This window comes from Strongylocentrotus purpuratus, unplaced genomic scaffold (genome assembly GCF_000002235.5).
Source record: "Strongylocentrotus purpuratus isolate Spur 01 unplaced genomic scaffold, Spur_5.0 spur5_scaffold_21, whole genome shotgun sequence".
NCBI lineage: Eukaryota > Metazoa > Echinodermata > Echinoidea > Camarodonta > Strongylocentrotidae > Strongylocentrotus > Strongylocentrotus purpuratus.
In genome coordinates, this window is record NW_022145607.1 from 5,626,063 (window position 1) to 5,642,190 (window position 16,128).

At 39.8% G+C, this 16,128-nt stretch overlaps 2 protein-coding genes across 2 annotated transcripts; one reads left to right on the top strand and one right to left on the bottom strand.

Annotated features, from left to right (window-relative positions):
* Nucleotides 1-272: 272 nt before the first annotated feature.
* Nucleotides 273-5,834, bottom strand: LOC756902 (charged multivesicular body protein 1b-1-like). Its single transcript, XM_030995006.1, has 5 exons — nt 5,663-5,834; nt 4,480-4,577; nt 2,729-2,944; nt 1,721-1,872; nt 273-949 (listed from the first exon to the last, which is right to left on the bottom strand). The coding sequence occupies exons 1-5, from the start codon at nt 5,679-5,681 to the stop codon at nt 835-837; spliced, it is 600 nt and encodes a 199-aa protein (XP_030850866.1). The 5' UTR covers nt 5,682-5,834; the 3' UTR covers nt 273-834.
* Nucleotides 5,835-8,373: 2,539 nt separating this feature from the next.
* Nucleotides 8,374-8,688, top strand: LOC115928189. The gene has a single exon (XM_030995105.1). The coding sequence runs from the start codon at nt 8,374-8,376 to the stop codon at nt 8,686-8,688; it is 315 nt and encodes a 104-aa protein (XP_030850965.1).
* The last annotated feature ends 7,440 nt before the right edge of the window (nt 8,689-16,128 follow it).

Here is a 16,128-nt window from a genome sequence, read left to right on the forward strand (position 1 = left end):
AGATTCACTGAAACAATTGACATTTAACCTGCTTGGAGACGAAGGGCATTAACTCTGCGTAAATTGAAAGTGAATGATCCTAATGACATTCTGGCTTCATACAGGCAATAAATAATCTTAGTCATTGAAGTTCTGGGAACAGATAATTAAATCGAAATTACTGGGTTTTGTGAGCCCGATGTTAGGAGGAGATCCCAAATCAGCTCTGAATCTTAGTAACACCAGACCAGTGATTTGATTGTCTATGACTTGAAGCTGATCTTGGCCTTTACTCTTAGTAGTTGGTTTGATGGTTTGAATTTAACCAGCATTTTTATTTTTGGTGTTGATTCAGAGCATCATTCACAATGATTTTATTTATATAGATCCTTCTCAAATTGGATCACAGTCAGATCATAGTGTGCAGTGGGCTCAAGTACACTTTAGACTTTAGAGACAATAATTTTTCTTGGGGATACAATATTTAATTTTCAATGAAAGAGACAAACTTTCAAAGAAGCTCTGGAGAAGATCATCAAAGGCTGGGCCCGTTGCATCAAACTAATACCACTGATATTAAATTTGCAATCAATAGTAACTACCATGACAACATCATTCAACAGCCTATCAAATCAAGGTTTCCATGGAAGTTACCATTAATGGCAAAGTTACCATCAATAGTAGGTTTTATGCAATGGTGCCCTGCTCCGGTAATATAATCCTAACTTACTCTGGCTAAAACAAATCACAATACTTCTCTCTTTATTAGAGTGGTGAAACAAAAATTCTCAATTCATCATGACATGTTCATATAAAAGGAATACAAATTCCTGTACTCTGTGAGCTGACGATTCATCACATTTTCCTGAGCTCCGCTAACCTTGCTGATAACTCATCCTGCTCAGCTGATGCTGTGGACTGACCAAGGCTGCCTGTCTGACTCGAAGGTAGCTCCATATTCAACTCCAATCTGAAACATACAAGGAAAGACATAAGGAGAGGGAGAGAGGGGGAGGGATGGAGGGAGGGAGGGAGACAGAGAGAGAGAGAGAGAGACAGACAGACAGACAGTCAGACAGAGACAGACAGAGAAACAGAAAAAAGAAAGATGAGAGGAGAGAAAGAGGATGAGAGGAGAGAAAGAGAGAGAAAGAGGGAAAGAGAAAAAGAGAGAGAGAGAGAGGATAAGAGGAGAGAAAGAGTATGAGAGGAGAGAAAGAGAGAGAATCAAGAAAGAGAGAGATAAAGATTGTTAGGAGTCATGATCAATTCGGCAAACAAACAAAGATTACATAGAAATATTAGTTATTGCTCAATTTCTAATAATGTGCTAATAAGTTTATTAATTACAGCTTTATTTCTCACTCAGTAATGTAAAAAACATTAACTTTCACGTGCATGAAATATTAACAAATTATTCAGATAAAATATGCACAAATTTCATGCTGCGATATAATTTAATTTTTGAATCACCACAGACCCAACACTTACTATCAACAATTTGTGGAAGTTCTTAACTTGAAAATTGCTTGTTTGTATAAATATGAACAGCGGTTGGTCTATAATCTTTCAAACATTTAATAGGTAGTATTATATCTTCCTTCCTGTCATTTGTTTCATTCTAGATTAGGTAATCAGGGTTACAGTTAAGCCTCAATTTTTTTTTTTTTTCTACAGGGGCTCTTCCAAAAAAAAAAAGCCTCCGTTAGATCTCGGATAGGTCATACGATACTCTACTTACCCTGCTTCGTCTGCCACCTGTGACATAAGGCTATCTACTTGAGATTGAGGTGTGGTGAGAGTGGTCGAAGCAGACATGGTGTCTTCCATGCACTGTGTCTGGACATCCATGTCTTCAAACTGCTTCTCAAACTTCTCCATCAGTGCACTTATCTAAGAAGAAGACAAACAACAAATAATTTAAAGAGCAGGAAGATACAGATGATGCTCTTGGTGATGATGGTGGTGGTGGTAGTGGTGGTGATTATGGTGGTGGTGGTGTAGCTAAGCAAAATGAAGTGGTGCGAAAAGTTGTTGGTGATATCATGGGATTTACAATTGCAGTGTGACGTATCTGAACAACAGTTAACCAAGGTGGGAGAGAAGATTGGTTTACTACTTCTACTACTAATAATACATAAGATCTGTAAGGTGCCAAATACTCTTGACATCAAATTCTGAAGGTGTACTAGTGCAAAAGATGGAATCACATTAAAACATCTACACAACAGAACAACAACAAAAACATACACAAATGAAAAAGAAACAATATTATAGGCCGAATCAAACAGATATGGAGTGGAATTACACTGCAAGAGTGCACTAGAGTGGCAGATAACAGAGATTCCTACAATATGGGGGTTACAAATTCACCCCCCCCCCCCCACAAACAAAAAAGAAAAAGAAATGTAATATTACATGTATTTATGGCCCAACGTGAATTTCTCCTTCATCAACAGTACTTCAGTATTTTAGTTTCTTTCATGAAAAACCTCAAGGCCTCATTTACTTTATGAACCCCCTTTAATCTCATCAAAATTGTAACATAGAATGTCTATCTTGAGTTTCAAACTCACAGAAATGCAACTACTAAGAAACTGCATAATCATTTTTCCTAATTCTACACACGTCTTATTCACATGTATAGTAGAAAGTGCTAAAAAAAAAATATTATTAAGCATTAGCACTTCCAATCAAGAAAGGTTTACTTATTTCACTGAAAGGTTTAGAAGATTGTTGTTGTTGTTACCTTTTCTAGGTTCATTGATTTCATTGCAGAGTCCATAGCTTTGACTACCCCAGACATTGATGAAGTAACCTTCTTCATGGCCACGGCTGACTGAACTCTTGAAGCCACTCCGTCCACTCTGGCACTCATTCGTAGGAAATTTAAGGCCTGGCTCTTGTTCCTAATTGCGTTCTCAGCGTGGATCCTGGCCCCTTCAACATTTCCCTTCTGTATAGCCTATAAAAGATTGAACATCAATTGCACAATTAAAAAAAATGTAAAAAATAAAAAATCTTCTTTTTGGGGGGGGCCGACTCTGTCGGCAGCAAGCCAGGTCTGTGTGAAAAAGCGGGAAGGACTTTCATTTAACTGCGAGCCTGCGAGGTGCAGTTGAAGGCGCCGATTTGTGCTTGTGAACTAGTCACAAATAATAGTAACAATGTCGTGTTTAGAAGAATGTGTAAGATCATTAATGTAAACTAAAAACAGTAGAGGACCTAGGATAGGACCCTGTGGTACGCCATGTGTAAAAATTGGATGAATTATTATTATAAACTACCTATTGAGATCTATTACAAAGATTACTTTCAAACCAAGATGACAGACAAATTGGAGTGTTGTTCTAGTTTTCGAGTGGTGAGTCATCACAACGATTACTGAGCTGGGAGACATTGCCAGGCATAGTGCCAGGTGGAGGGGCATAAATCAAACTTTAAACAAATTATTTAAAAAAAAAAAAAATTTAAAAAAAAAACAGAAAAAAAAAACTTTAAAAAAATGGAAAACGAAACCGTCCAATTGAAAACGGAATCCGCCATGGACGGTCGGATAACGGACGGTGAAACGTTTGACTACAGCACTAATCTTATTCACCAGCTTTTTACATGGAATTGAATATTACCTGAATGGCCTATACTGGTAATAAAGTAAAAACCGATAGCACCGGGCCATTTCTCAATAGTATTTGCCTCACTGTCTGGCCTAAAAGATTTAAATGTTGACTGGATAATTTGATCATATTCCTGACCAAGTTCTTTGTATGCAGTGGATCTTGGCCTACAGACATGAGACATCAATTGAAATTATTCTTGGAAGGCTCTTTCAGCATAGCATCTTGAATTAATCTTGTCAAAGTATTTTGCAACTTGGGTTTCAAAATAAATTCTGACAAACCGGTAAGTCACCACTGTGACGGCTAACACTTAACTGAGTTTTATTTTCATTCTTTCAATTCATCACAGGTCCATCAATACACTTTACACTTTCTGTTCTCCTTCAAACATACATGTAAATGCTGTTTAACAGTAGCAATTAAATTTAGAAGTCCAGTGATAAAATAAACATACTAAAGTGAACTCAGTTCATATGTTTTATGCTACACGCCTGCATATTTTGATTATCTAGTACAAATGATTTTTTTACATGTACAATCTCAATCCTCTATCATGGTTTATTTCATTACTTATATTTTCCATAGATTGTGCAATTCACTCTAGTTTATCTGAACCTACACATCAATGTTGTCAATGTTATTATTATTATGCCTCTGACTTGATGTACTGTCATTACTGTTCAGTTTGTATATGTAAACATTATAATTTACTATATAATTCTTTTTACTATGTACAGAATTCTGCAATTTGCACACAAAAAATATTTAAAAAAAAACAACATTACTACTATCGGTATCTTAATCTGTATGCCTGAGGAGGAGAAATGTACAGGTACATGTACATGTAGGTCAGAGAGATTACGTGAATATTGACATTTACCTTTTTTAATTTGGTCTTCTCTGCTTTTTCTTCTTTCTCACATTTCTTAGATTCTCTGTTCATCTGCTTGGCAGCAAACTTCAGATTGAAAAGGTGTTCTGAAAATAAATTCTGGTTAAGAAAAATTATTTGTTTTTCCATTATTGCACTACTAATCCCTTTACGTGAACCCTACAACAGTAAAGAACTGCTTTCCCACAATAAGATGTGCACATCATTCCAATACCATGGTACATGTGCACAAATAGATACCGGTATTTTGAATTTATGTACTACATGTTAGTAGCTTCTAAAGTATCTACAGCGTCTTTAAGTGCTTTATAGATAGATGAGTACACCAGTCATTAGACCCTGGCACTCGCAGGTAATTTAGGACCTGCAAAAGGTGAGTACACACTATACAGCAATAAGATATTAATAATTATATAGGGTCAATGCTAATGCGTATTGTCCTCTAGCGCTGCACTACGTGCTAATAGGCAGCATTTGCACACATGAAGGCGAGTTGGCTCAGTCGGTAAAGCGTCTGCCTGTCGAACCAAAGATGCCGGGTTCGAATCCTACTCAGGCAGATGACTGAAGCCTGCGTTGTGTGTTAACACATAGCTCATAGACGCAGGCTATGTTAAGTGGAAAATACTCCATCCCTCGGATAGGACGTTAAACGGAGGCCCTGTGGAGAGAAAGAGTCACTACCTTTGCACGTTAAGAACCCACTGCACTATTCGTTTAAGATTAAGAGTAGGGGGAAACCCCAGTGTAGTGGTCCACCTGGTCAAAACACAAATAACACACAAATGCACACAATGATGCCGATGTGGCTGTAAGCAAGTTTGACAGTAGACTCACGATTTTAATTTTTGAATTATTCTTTCTAACATCGGTGAGTTGAACAAATTGTATTTTACTGCTATTTACTAGATCTAGGGTCTAGTCTAGATCTAGGTGTTATCAATGATCAATTGTCACTCAAGTACCGATTTTGAGTGAAATCAGCTCAGTTGAGTTTTGTACAGTGGTGTTTGAAATGTTGAGAATCAATAACAGCTTTTAATACACAGCCAGGATTAGTAATGCAGCTACATCATGTACTGTATGTGTGTAGACGACACATCAATTCCCCACCAATTTCATTACAAGTTACTTTACAAGTTACAGACAGTAAACAAATAAAAAAGGATACTTTCTAAACTGCTCGACATCTTTCTAAAGATTCTCTGCAATCTGATCAAAGTAAAGAATACAGCAAACCTCTAATCTGCTTGAAGTGATAAAGAAACGTATAAATGTAGCCTTATTTAGAGTTCTAATATGCAATATATCAGCCGAGCACGGAGTAGTACGAGATCGCGAGATCACCTGAAAATGACTGTATGGTATGTGTTTGTGTTACTCACATCTAGTCTTTTCATTTACTTCCTATATTAGGCTTATTTCAGCCGTTCACGCACAACGGCCAATAGAAGCAGTTGCCCATGTCCTGCTATTTTCGACAAAAGTGAACCAGTTACAACTTAGTTCACAAACAGACTCTAAAAACAAATTAGATAATCCATAATAACTGTACTCTATACTTAACAATTTATTTTAAATGACAAAATATATTCATTTATTGCATAGCTCAATCACTTAAAAATAATATAAAAAACTTGGAAAGAGCTAACCCCGTCAATTTGTTTTTATCGCGTTCATGACCAAAATACCCAGAAAAGGTAATGACATCATGCACCAATATGATTCTAATAGGCCTAGACAGAGGCGTCTAAAAAAATGATTTTTTTTTTTTAGGGTACTGAACACAGTACATCCGTAGAAAAGGAGGCGCCGCGGATGGGGGGGGGGGGAGGGGGGGCGGATAGCTAAAGCTGCCCCCTCCCCCCCCCCCCCGCCAAAAATAAATAAATAAATAAAATAATAATAATAATAATAATAACAATAATAATAATAATAATAATAATAATAATAATAATAATAATAATAATAATAATAATAATAATAATATATAAATATTTTTTTTATTTTTAATACGCACTTTCCCACATAGCATAAAAACCTCACATTCTAGCAACTCCTTCAGTGAATTTTATTTTGGGAGTTTAAGTGAACGACTGTGCTAGAAGTTGTCATGTTAGTAGTAGGATACTATCAGGGGCGTCGCTAGACCTTTTCCAGTGGGGGGGGGGGGGGGTGTAGAGGCCAACGATTACCGACAAAACTAGCCACCAATTACCGACAAAATGAAACGTCCAATATCTACAAATTTAGCCCTTTAAACCTGGGGCCGAAGGCTAAATTGTTTTTCCTATCGACTATCCATAGTACTTGCTATGCGCAAATGGTCATTTTCCTCGATCGACGACATAAATATACGAATTATTTCGTCAACTTAGTCAGCATCATAGCTATATATTTTAATGCAGGCGCTGAGCTAGGATTTTATTTTAGGGAGGGGCGGTAGTGAGCTAGTGAGCAAGCAAATCACTTAGTCCGGCAGCCAAATCCAGACTATTGGCCTAACCTTGTTTTAGGGTCTATAGTTTTTTTTTCAATGGATTATGATTGCCTAAACCTTCTGTTTGAAGAATCCGATTGCTGACACTCTGTCAGCCTTGAGCAATTTAAGATATGTGACGTCATACAAAATGGCCGCCAAAGTACATGATTTTTCACTAAAAATGTATAATAAATATATAATAGGGCCTTTTCTACAATTTTGGGCAGCCAAATGTCTGTATCTCTCTACGACCATCACTAAAAATTGTTTCGTGATGTTGCACGGCCATAGATGACAAGCTAATTTGCATATTTTGAAATAGCGCCCTCTATAAATATATTAATTTTGCATAAAAAATAGGTGTGCCAATTTCTTTTTTCTCAATGGATTATGATTGCCTAAACCTTCTATTTGAAGAATCCGATTGCTGACACTCAGTCAGCCTTGAGCAATTTAAGATATGTGACGTCATACAAAATGGCCGCCAAAGTACATGATTTTTCTCTAAAAATGTTTAATAAATATAAAACAAGGATTTTTCTACAATTTTGGGCTGCCAAATGTCTGTATCTCTTTAGGACCATCACTAAAAATTGTTTCGTGATGATGCACGGCCATAGATGACAAGCTAATTTGCATATTTTGAAATAGCGCCCTCAATGTCTTAGATCTACGTCACGTTAAACACATATTATATGCTTCGTATGCATGAAATAATTACGATTGTGCAGCTTTAACCTTACATATTTTTTGGTCTAAATTAAGATACATGTAAAGAAACCAAGATCTACAAGAGAATCAGTGAGAAGTGATTTTACGGTACATTATTGTTCCATTCATAGGCTTTATTTAGATCAGCATTGATCCAGCGTTAGTGAATGATGATAAAGCATTTGGCATCGGTACCAGACAGATGCATGAGTTTTAACAGAAGTTACCTGGTGGATTCTATGACACAATTTCCAAGAAAGTCTACAACGGGTACCTGACAAAAATTGTCAGCCCAGACACCAACTGTAAACCAAAGTGTTTGTGGAGTTTCATAAACGGCAAGCGATGCGATGCTTCAGGGTTGGCTCCATTGGAATAATCTAATGGAATGACTTACTCAGATAGCCTCTCAAAGGCGAACATTCTAAGTAATCAGTTTTCACCCATCTTCAACTGCAATGAAGATATGACTAGTCTGAGAGACAAAGGACGAAGCCCCTACCCAACCATGGATCAAATTAATATCTCGCCACCAGGGGTTCTGAAGATCCTGTCTGAGCTTGATGTTCATAAAGCCACTGGTCCTGACCAAATCCCAGCCAGACTTCTGACCACCAAACTGACACCTGTGTTCCCTCTATTCTTCCAAGCCTCCCTTAACCAGAGCGTGCATACCTGATAAATGGAAGATGGCTATATATATTGATCCCATCTTCAAGAAAGCTGACCGTAGCAAGCCAGAGAACTACAAAGCTCTCTCTCGGACGTCAGTAACCTGGGAAGTACTGGATCACATCGTTCTTAGCGGCAACAAGAACCACCTTGAAAGCCACAAGATCTTGTCTGATGCACAACATGGCTTTCGAAAGAAGCGATCCTGCGTCTCACAGCTTGTCCTGGCTGTCCTGGACCTTGCCAAAGGCATCGATGCCAGAGACCAATTGGACATGACACTCCTTGGTTTCTCCAAAGCATTTGACAAGGTTCCCCATGGAAGGCTATAGCTGTTACACAAGCCCCAATACTATGGAATCCGGGAACCCACACATGCTTGGTTTTTTTGGCTTCCTGAGTTACAGGACCCAGCAGGTGTTACTGGAAGGACCCATCTCCAACACCAGCCAAGTAACATCTGGCATCCCGCAAGGCAGCGTTATCGGCCAGATGCTGTTTCTACTCTTCCTCAATGATCTGCCACCGTACCTCTCCCCAAAACCAACAGTCAGGCTCTTTGCTGACGACGGCATGCTATACAGCAACACCAAGACATAGGAAGACACCTAACGTTTCCAAGAGGATCTTGACTCACTGCAACGCTGGGAGCGTGATTGGCTGATGGAATTCATCCCACATAAATGTCAGGTTCTACATGTCATCAATAAACGCAAATCCATCATCAAATTCACGGACAGACCCTAGATGACAAAAATATAGCAAAGTATCGAGGTGTTGAGTCGCAGAAAAACCTCAGCTGGAACCCACATATCAACATTATCAGCAAATACTCCAACTCCACCCGTGCCTTCCTTCAAAGAAATATCCAACCATGTCCTAGAAAAGTTAAATAATTGTGCTACGATACTCGCCTTCAACCAATCATGGAGTATGCCATCATCATAATTATATGGGACCCTAACACTCAAACAATTAGCAATCATCAAGAAGCTTGAAATGGGTCAACGGCGTTATGTCCGCTCCTACTGCAATGACCACTGCAGGACAAGCAAAGTAGAAGCCATCCTGAACCAGCTCAAGTGGCCAACATTACAAGAACGCAGGGTACAGGCTCAGATGGTGATGTTCTTTCGTATCAACAACCCGCTGAAAGACTTTCCACATACTTTCCTCACTCCATCAACATCCGTGCACAGAGGGCATTCCAAGAAGATAATTGTTCATTTTGCCTGAATGCTTGTCTAAAAGAGGAGCTTCTTCCCGGAAACAATAAGACTCTGGAACTCCCTCCCTTTGAACACCGTCAATTGTACATCTGTTTAACAGCTTCAAGCAAGAGTTTCTTGCTGTGCAGCTCCTGCTATGACTAAACAGTCAAATCCTAGAGTGGCAGGTCCTGTTGCAGTTGCTGCAGACAAATTTCATGTGTGGCTGTGCTGTTGAAGCCGTGGCTAGCTGCCGTCTTTGTTGTATTTTCTCCTCCCACTGTTCTACTCTCTTCTGATCACTCCTCTGTATACCATGTCTTCACAGCGCATCTCCATTTGGGGCAGTCTGAAGCATAGGCTTCCCATTTTGTAGGGTTGATTTCACTGGCCTCCATATCCCTCTTGCACACATCCATGAAGCGAAGGCCAGGTCTTCTAACAGTCCTGGTTCTGGTCGCTAACTTTCCGTACAAGATGTCTTTTGAAATGCGGCCTTCTTCCATTCGACTGACATGACCGAGCCATCTCAGCCGTCGTTGTGATAGAAGAGCGTAGATGGTCATCATCCCTCCTTTTTGAGGACATCCTTGTTTGGAATGTGGTCCTGCCATTTGATGCCTAGGATTCGCCTCAAGTAGCGGAAATGGAAAACATTCAAACGGCGCTTTTTCCCACCTCACTGCTTCCCTCCCAGAAACTACTGACAATAAACTTCAGTTGATCGACATCATATACCGGTATGCGTGATTCTGCAGAATGATGAGGTGTTCAGAAATAGGCAAGAGCACAAGCTGGTCATTACCGGTCAAGATGATGTATCTGTTGAAGTTATACCAGGCAGCGATGTCATGCCAAGGGAAGATCTTTCCATAACACATGAAGAAGCAGACAACATCATAGTACAGCAAGCGATTCAAATTGCTGCTAATGAAAAAAGGTATGTTAGGGTCCTGGCTGTTAGGGTTAGGGTCCATCATTATCTACATGAATAACTTAGAACGCAAATGATCATGGATTCATCAAAGAGCGAATTGTTATTGACATTCCTGCCACTGTACACAAGTTAGGAGATATCATTCCATCGATGTTGGCAGGACATGCGTTGAGGGGATGCGACACTATTGGGGCATACTTTGGGATTGAAAAGGGTACATGCATTGCTGAAAGTGATGAAGCAGAAGATTTGACTCCCTTTGGACTCAGTTGGCAAGAGAGCTCATCTGCAAACATGTGTGTGGAAGCACGCCTTAATTGCAGTCACCACCCACATCATTGGATCCTACAAAGAATGGCTATGCAAAAGAAGAGGAAACCAAATCCCTGATCCCTGTCACGTACTTACAAATGTACAACTCGCACCTGACAACATATTAAGGTTAATACGGTGCACTTGTGCGAGTGGAAGCCTATGTAAATCATCACGGTGCCAATGCAACAAAGCAAAACTAGCATGCACAATTTTCTGTGGTTTTCGCGCCCCTGTCGAGTGTTATAACGATCAAACTAAAGCAGCAAATGATAGCCATTGGAAGGTAACCATGTTTGGTCATTTTGGGTGGATATAAATTCCGTTGTAAGAGAGGAACCTTTTTATGATAGGTTCATATAAAAGAATGTATTACCTCAAAATACAAATAAAATTTCGGAATGCTGTCACTGAAAACGGGCATTTATAACCATATGGCACCTCGTATCTATGGGACAGAGAGCATGAAATTCTAGCTTGTTTTCTTCAAGTATTAAAGATAAAGACCAGTAATGGTCATGCGATTGCATTGTGAAAGAAACGTTGTGGAATCGATCAGAAAAAGGTTGATCATCTAGCTTATAAGTATTGGTGTGTACTGCAAGGTTCTGGAATCATCAAAACGATTAGAAATTTGGCCCAGTCTTTGTAAAGTTACAAGCAATGTACACAGAAGGATGTATATGGGACTACGCGACACGTGCGCGATATCTACCAGGTCTAAATAGATATAATAATTTACCAAATATATCAATTAGTAGGCGGTTTCTCGGCAAAATGTGTATTATCACGTATTAGTCAAAACATATTCTTTCACATGATTGGTGATAAGAGCTTCCATTTCATTTTTTGAGAGGGGGGGCGTTTCCAAAACTGATCTTTACCTTTAAAGTACAAAATAACAAAAAAAATCACACCAAAATGTGGTGCACAATTTTTTCTAATTGTATTCAGTGCGTCTGACTTATAAAAAATGTTAATTTCATGTTAGAAATTGGCATTTGGTCATCATTTAAAATTTGCAAGTTAACGTGTCTATAGAGGGCGCCAATCTGAATTATGCAAATTTACATGCCATTTGTTATCATACAACATCGTCAATTTTTACTTAGTGATGATCCTAGAAAAAATTAAGATATTTGACTGACATTTAATGTAGAAAAATACTGTAAACAATTTTGTTATCATTAATTTTGGTAAAAAAGGGTATTTTGGCGGCCATTTTGTGTGACGTCACATATCTCAAATTGCTCAAGGCTGACAGAGTGTCAGCAATCGGATTCTTCAAATTGATGGTCTAAGGAACTATAATCCAAAAAAACAACAACTATAGACCCTAAAACAAGGTATATCGAGATGGCTGCCGGACTAACTTAAAGAGCGCGCCAAGCGCGCTCATTAGGGGGGTGTGGGGGTGTGAGTGATAGACCCCCCCCCCTCCCGCGCCAAGCGCGAAAGCTTAGACGTTTCATTAAATTATTATAAAAAGAAAACGATTTGCTGTACCGTGCTCGACTTTTAATCCTTGTCTGAATGAGGCTCCCCCCCCCCCCCCCTCCCGCGAGAAGCGCGTAAGCTTTGACGTTTCATTAAAGAAGACTATTTGCTGTACCATTCTCGACTGTTAATCCTTGTCTGAATTCAGTTTCTCCCCCTTTGACGTTTCATTAAATTATGAGAAAAATCAGATGATTCGTTGCACCGTTCTCGACTCGGTTAAATGATTTTTTCCCCTTCCGAGCGAAGTGCGGAATTTTTGGCGTTTCATCACAATATAGAGAAAGGAAGACGATTCGTCGTACCGTTTTCGACTCTTATTAAACCCTATTTGTCTGAATTCAGTTTCTCTCTTTAGCGCGAAGCGCGGAAGCTTTGACGTTTCCTTAAATTATTAGAGAAAGAAGACGATACGTTGTACCGTTCTCGACTCGTCTAAATTAAGTTTTCCCCTTCCGCGCGAAGCGCTGATTTTATGGCGTTTCATCCAGGGGCGTAAATCCCGGGGGGATTGGGGGGCTGCATCCCCCCTGGCTTGAAGTAGGGGGGGTGGCCTGTACAATCATCCCCCCCCCCTGAAATTACAACAAAAAAAAGAGAAAAAAAAGGAAGAAGAAGAAGAAGAAAAAAATGTGATTGTTTCAACTTCAGCATAATGCATGAGAAATGTGTTATTTTTGTATGTATGTAAAACTGTAAAGTCTACACGTATACAGTATGTCACGATCATTAAGAGTAGTTGCGCGACGTGCGCGAACAAGCACTTCATAAACCTCAGAATAATTTGCAAGGTATTATTATAGCCCAGACGTAAAGCGCGCCAGCGCTTAAAAAGTGCCTTCATGTACAGTAGATGCCCGGCTCCCCCACTTAGTGTTATTTAGGGTACGCGTATGCTCGTTTCCTACCTTTGGAAGCATCCCCCCACCCTATCTCAGGACTGCCAACATTTCTGAATCCCACTTTTGCCGGCTTTTCGCTGGCTTTTCCTACCTTGGAGACCCCCCCCCCCCCCCAAAAAAAAAAAAAAAAAAAAAAAAAATCCAGAACACTGCTAAATGTACCACCCCCCCCCCCCCCCCCCAATTTCAGGTGAGCTCTAGTCGATCAAGGGGACTGGGGGCCAATGCTTTTACTTTTCATAATGAAATAATCCTGAATGAGCTTTCAAAGCTAGCAGGAATTTCAGGAATTTGATCCCGGGATTTTATTAATTTTTCTATGATATTCAAGATATTTTATTACCTCCTTTTTACATTTCTCAGGAGTCCAAAGAGAGAGAGAAAAAAACCCAACCCCCTTTTTAAAGAAATTAAGAGTCGAGAATGGTACAACGAATCGTCTTCTTTCTCTAATGATTTAATGAAACGTAATAGCTTCCGCGCTTCGCGCGGGAGGAAGGGGGGGGGGGGGAAGGAAAAAAACTGAATTCAGATGAGGATTAAAAGTCGAGAACGGTACAACGAATCGTCTTCTTTCTCTAATGATTTCATGAAACGTAAAAGCTTCCGCGCTTCGCGCGGGAGGGAAGGGGGGAGGGAAAAACTGAATTCAGATGAGAATTAAAAGTCGAGAACGGCACAACGAATCGTCTTCTTTCTCTAATGATTTCATGAAACGTAAAAGCTTCCGCGCTCCGCGCGGGAGGGGGGAGGGGGGGAACTGAATTCAGACGAGGATTATTTTCGAGAACGGTACAACGAATCGTCTTCTTTCTCTAATGATTTAAATAAAACGTAAAAGCTTCCGCGCTTCGCGCGGAGGGAAGGGGGAGGGAAAAAACTGAATTCAAATGAGGATTAAAAGTCGAGAACGGTACAACAATTCGTCTTCTTTCTCTAATGATTAATGGAACGTAAAAGCTTCCGCGCTTCACGCGGGAGGGGAGGGGGAACTGAATTCAGATGAGGATTAAGAGTCGAGAACGGAACAACGAATCGTCTTCTTTCTCTAATGATTTAAATAAAACGTAAAAGCTTCCGCGCTTCGCGCGGAGGGAAGGGGAGGGAAAAAAACTGAATTCAAATGAGGATTAAGAGTCGAGAACGGAACAACGAATCGTCTTCTTTCTCTAATGATTTCATGAAACGTAAAAGCTTCCGCGCTTCGCGCGGAGGGAAGGGGGAGGGAAAAAACTGAATTCAAATGAGGATTAAAAGTCGAGAACGGTACAACGAATCTTCTTCTTTCTCTAATGATTTAATGGAACGTAAAAGCTTCCGCGCTCCGCGCGGGAGGGAGGGGGGACTGAATTCAGACGAGGATTAAGAGTCGAGAACGGTACAACGAATCGTCTTCTTTCTCTAATGATTTCATGAAACGTAAAAGCTTCCGCGCTCCGCGCGGGAGGGGGGGGGGGGGGACTGAATTCAGACGAGGATTATTTTCGAGAACGGTACAACGAATCGTCTTCTTTCTCTGACTTGTTTGTTGTTTATTCGTTTGTGTGTGTGCGTGTATGTGTGCGTTTGTGTGCGTAAATTAGTGTGGGCGTGTGCTCGTGCTAGTATATGTGATGGCTTTCACCGATCATCCCCCCCCCCCCCCCCACTCCCTCGGTACGGATTTACGTCCCTGGTTTCATCACAATATAGAAAAAGGAAGACGATTCGTCGTACCGTTGTTGACTCTTAAACCTTGTTTGAATTTAGTTTCCCCGAAATTGTTAAAATAAAAGTATTGTAGTTGTAGGGACTCTCGAAGTCGTCACAGCGGATAAAAAGTCACAGTTCGTAGGAAAAAAAAATATGTCGGCCGACCGACAATATACATCTCACCGACTTCAGCATTGATATAGTACACGAGGGAGGATCGAGCAAGAATACCGACACCGCTGACCCGACACACCGCCTATATGCGTATCTTTCTTGCTCCATCGACGAGACGACACCACCAAACAACCCCCCCCCCCCTCTCTCTCTCTCTCTCTCTCTCTCCCTGTCTTTCACCCCCCCCCCCCGCTCCTTTTGTTTCATATTCTCTTTTGTTTTGTTTTCCTTTCTCCTTTTTTGTCCTTTCTTTCTTTTCCTTTCCTTTCCTTTCCTTTCCTTTCTTTTCCTTTCTCTCTTTTCTTTTCTTTTCTTTTCTTTTCTTTCTTTTCTTTTCTTTTCTTTCTTTTCTTTTCTTTTCTTTTCTTTTCTTTTCTTTTTTCTCTTTCTTTCTTCCCTTCTCTTTCCTTTCTTTCCCCTTTTTTCTTCTTTCTTTTCTTCCCTTTCATTTTTTCCCTCCTCCTTTTCTCATTTTTACCGACGGCAGCGCAATTTTACCGACAATATCCCGACAGGTGGAGGGGTGTCGCATCCCCACACCCCCTCTAGCGACGCCCCTGGATACTATATAATACACCAAACATCATGATTATATCAGACATTTTGTTCATGAATGATTTTGAAAAAGCTTTCGATTCATAGTGTATCTCATAAGATTTTATTTAAATGTCCTTGGTTTCTTCCACTTTGGTTCGTCACTGAAATTATTCTTGTGTTACAAAAGAGATTTACCATAGGACGAGGCCGGTGACCATTTATCGCCCTATTTGTACTTACATGTACATGTATTAGCGAAATATTATAACCTAGCTCCAATAATATAATATATTCTTAAGCTTCATCATCGCATTTACAAAAAAGGAGGAAAAAGAAGAATAAAAAACAGCAGACAATAAAGACAAAAACAGTAACTAACAGAAAAACATCCTTGTCATAATAAATACTTAACTTTGTTTTGTATTTAAAAAATAGTGAGCAAGCTTAGTCCGCACTTTCAGATCAATTTTGATCGTCAGGAGCTAGATTTTAGCCTTATTTTAGATTTATACT

Excerpts from the sequence above, each read along its gene's own strand:
- LOC756902 (XM_030995006.1), bottom strand. Across the intron at positions 2,945-4,479 it reads AGAAGACCAAATTAAAAAAG|GCTATACAGAAGGGAAATGT; the intron begins GTAAATGTCAAT and ends AATCTTTTATAG. Across the intron at positions 1,873-2,728 it reads AATCAATGAACCTAGAAAAG|ATAAGTGCACTGATGGAGAA; the intron begins GTAACAACAACA and ends TCTTCTTCTTAG.
- LOC115928189 (XM_030995105.1), top strand. The coding sequence starts at position 8,374 with ATGGCTATATATATTGATCCCATCTTCAAGAAAGCTGACCGTAGCAAG.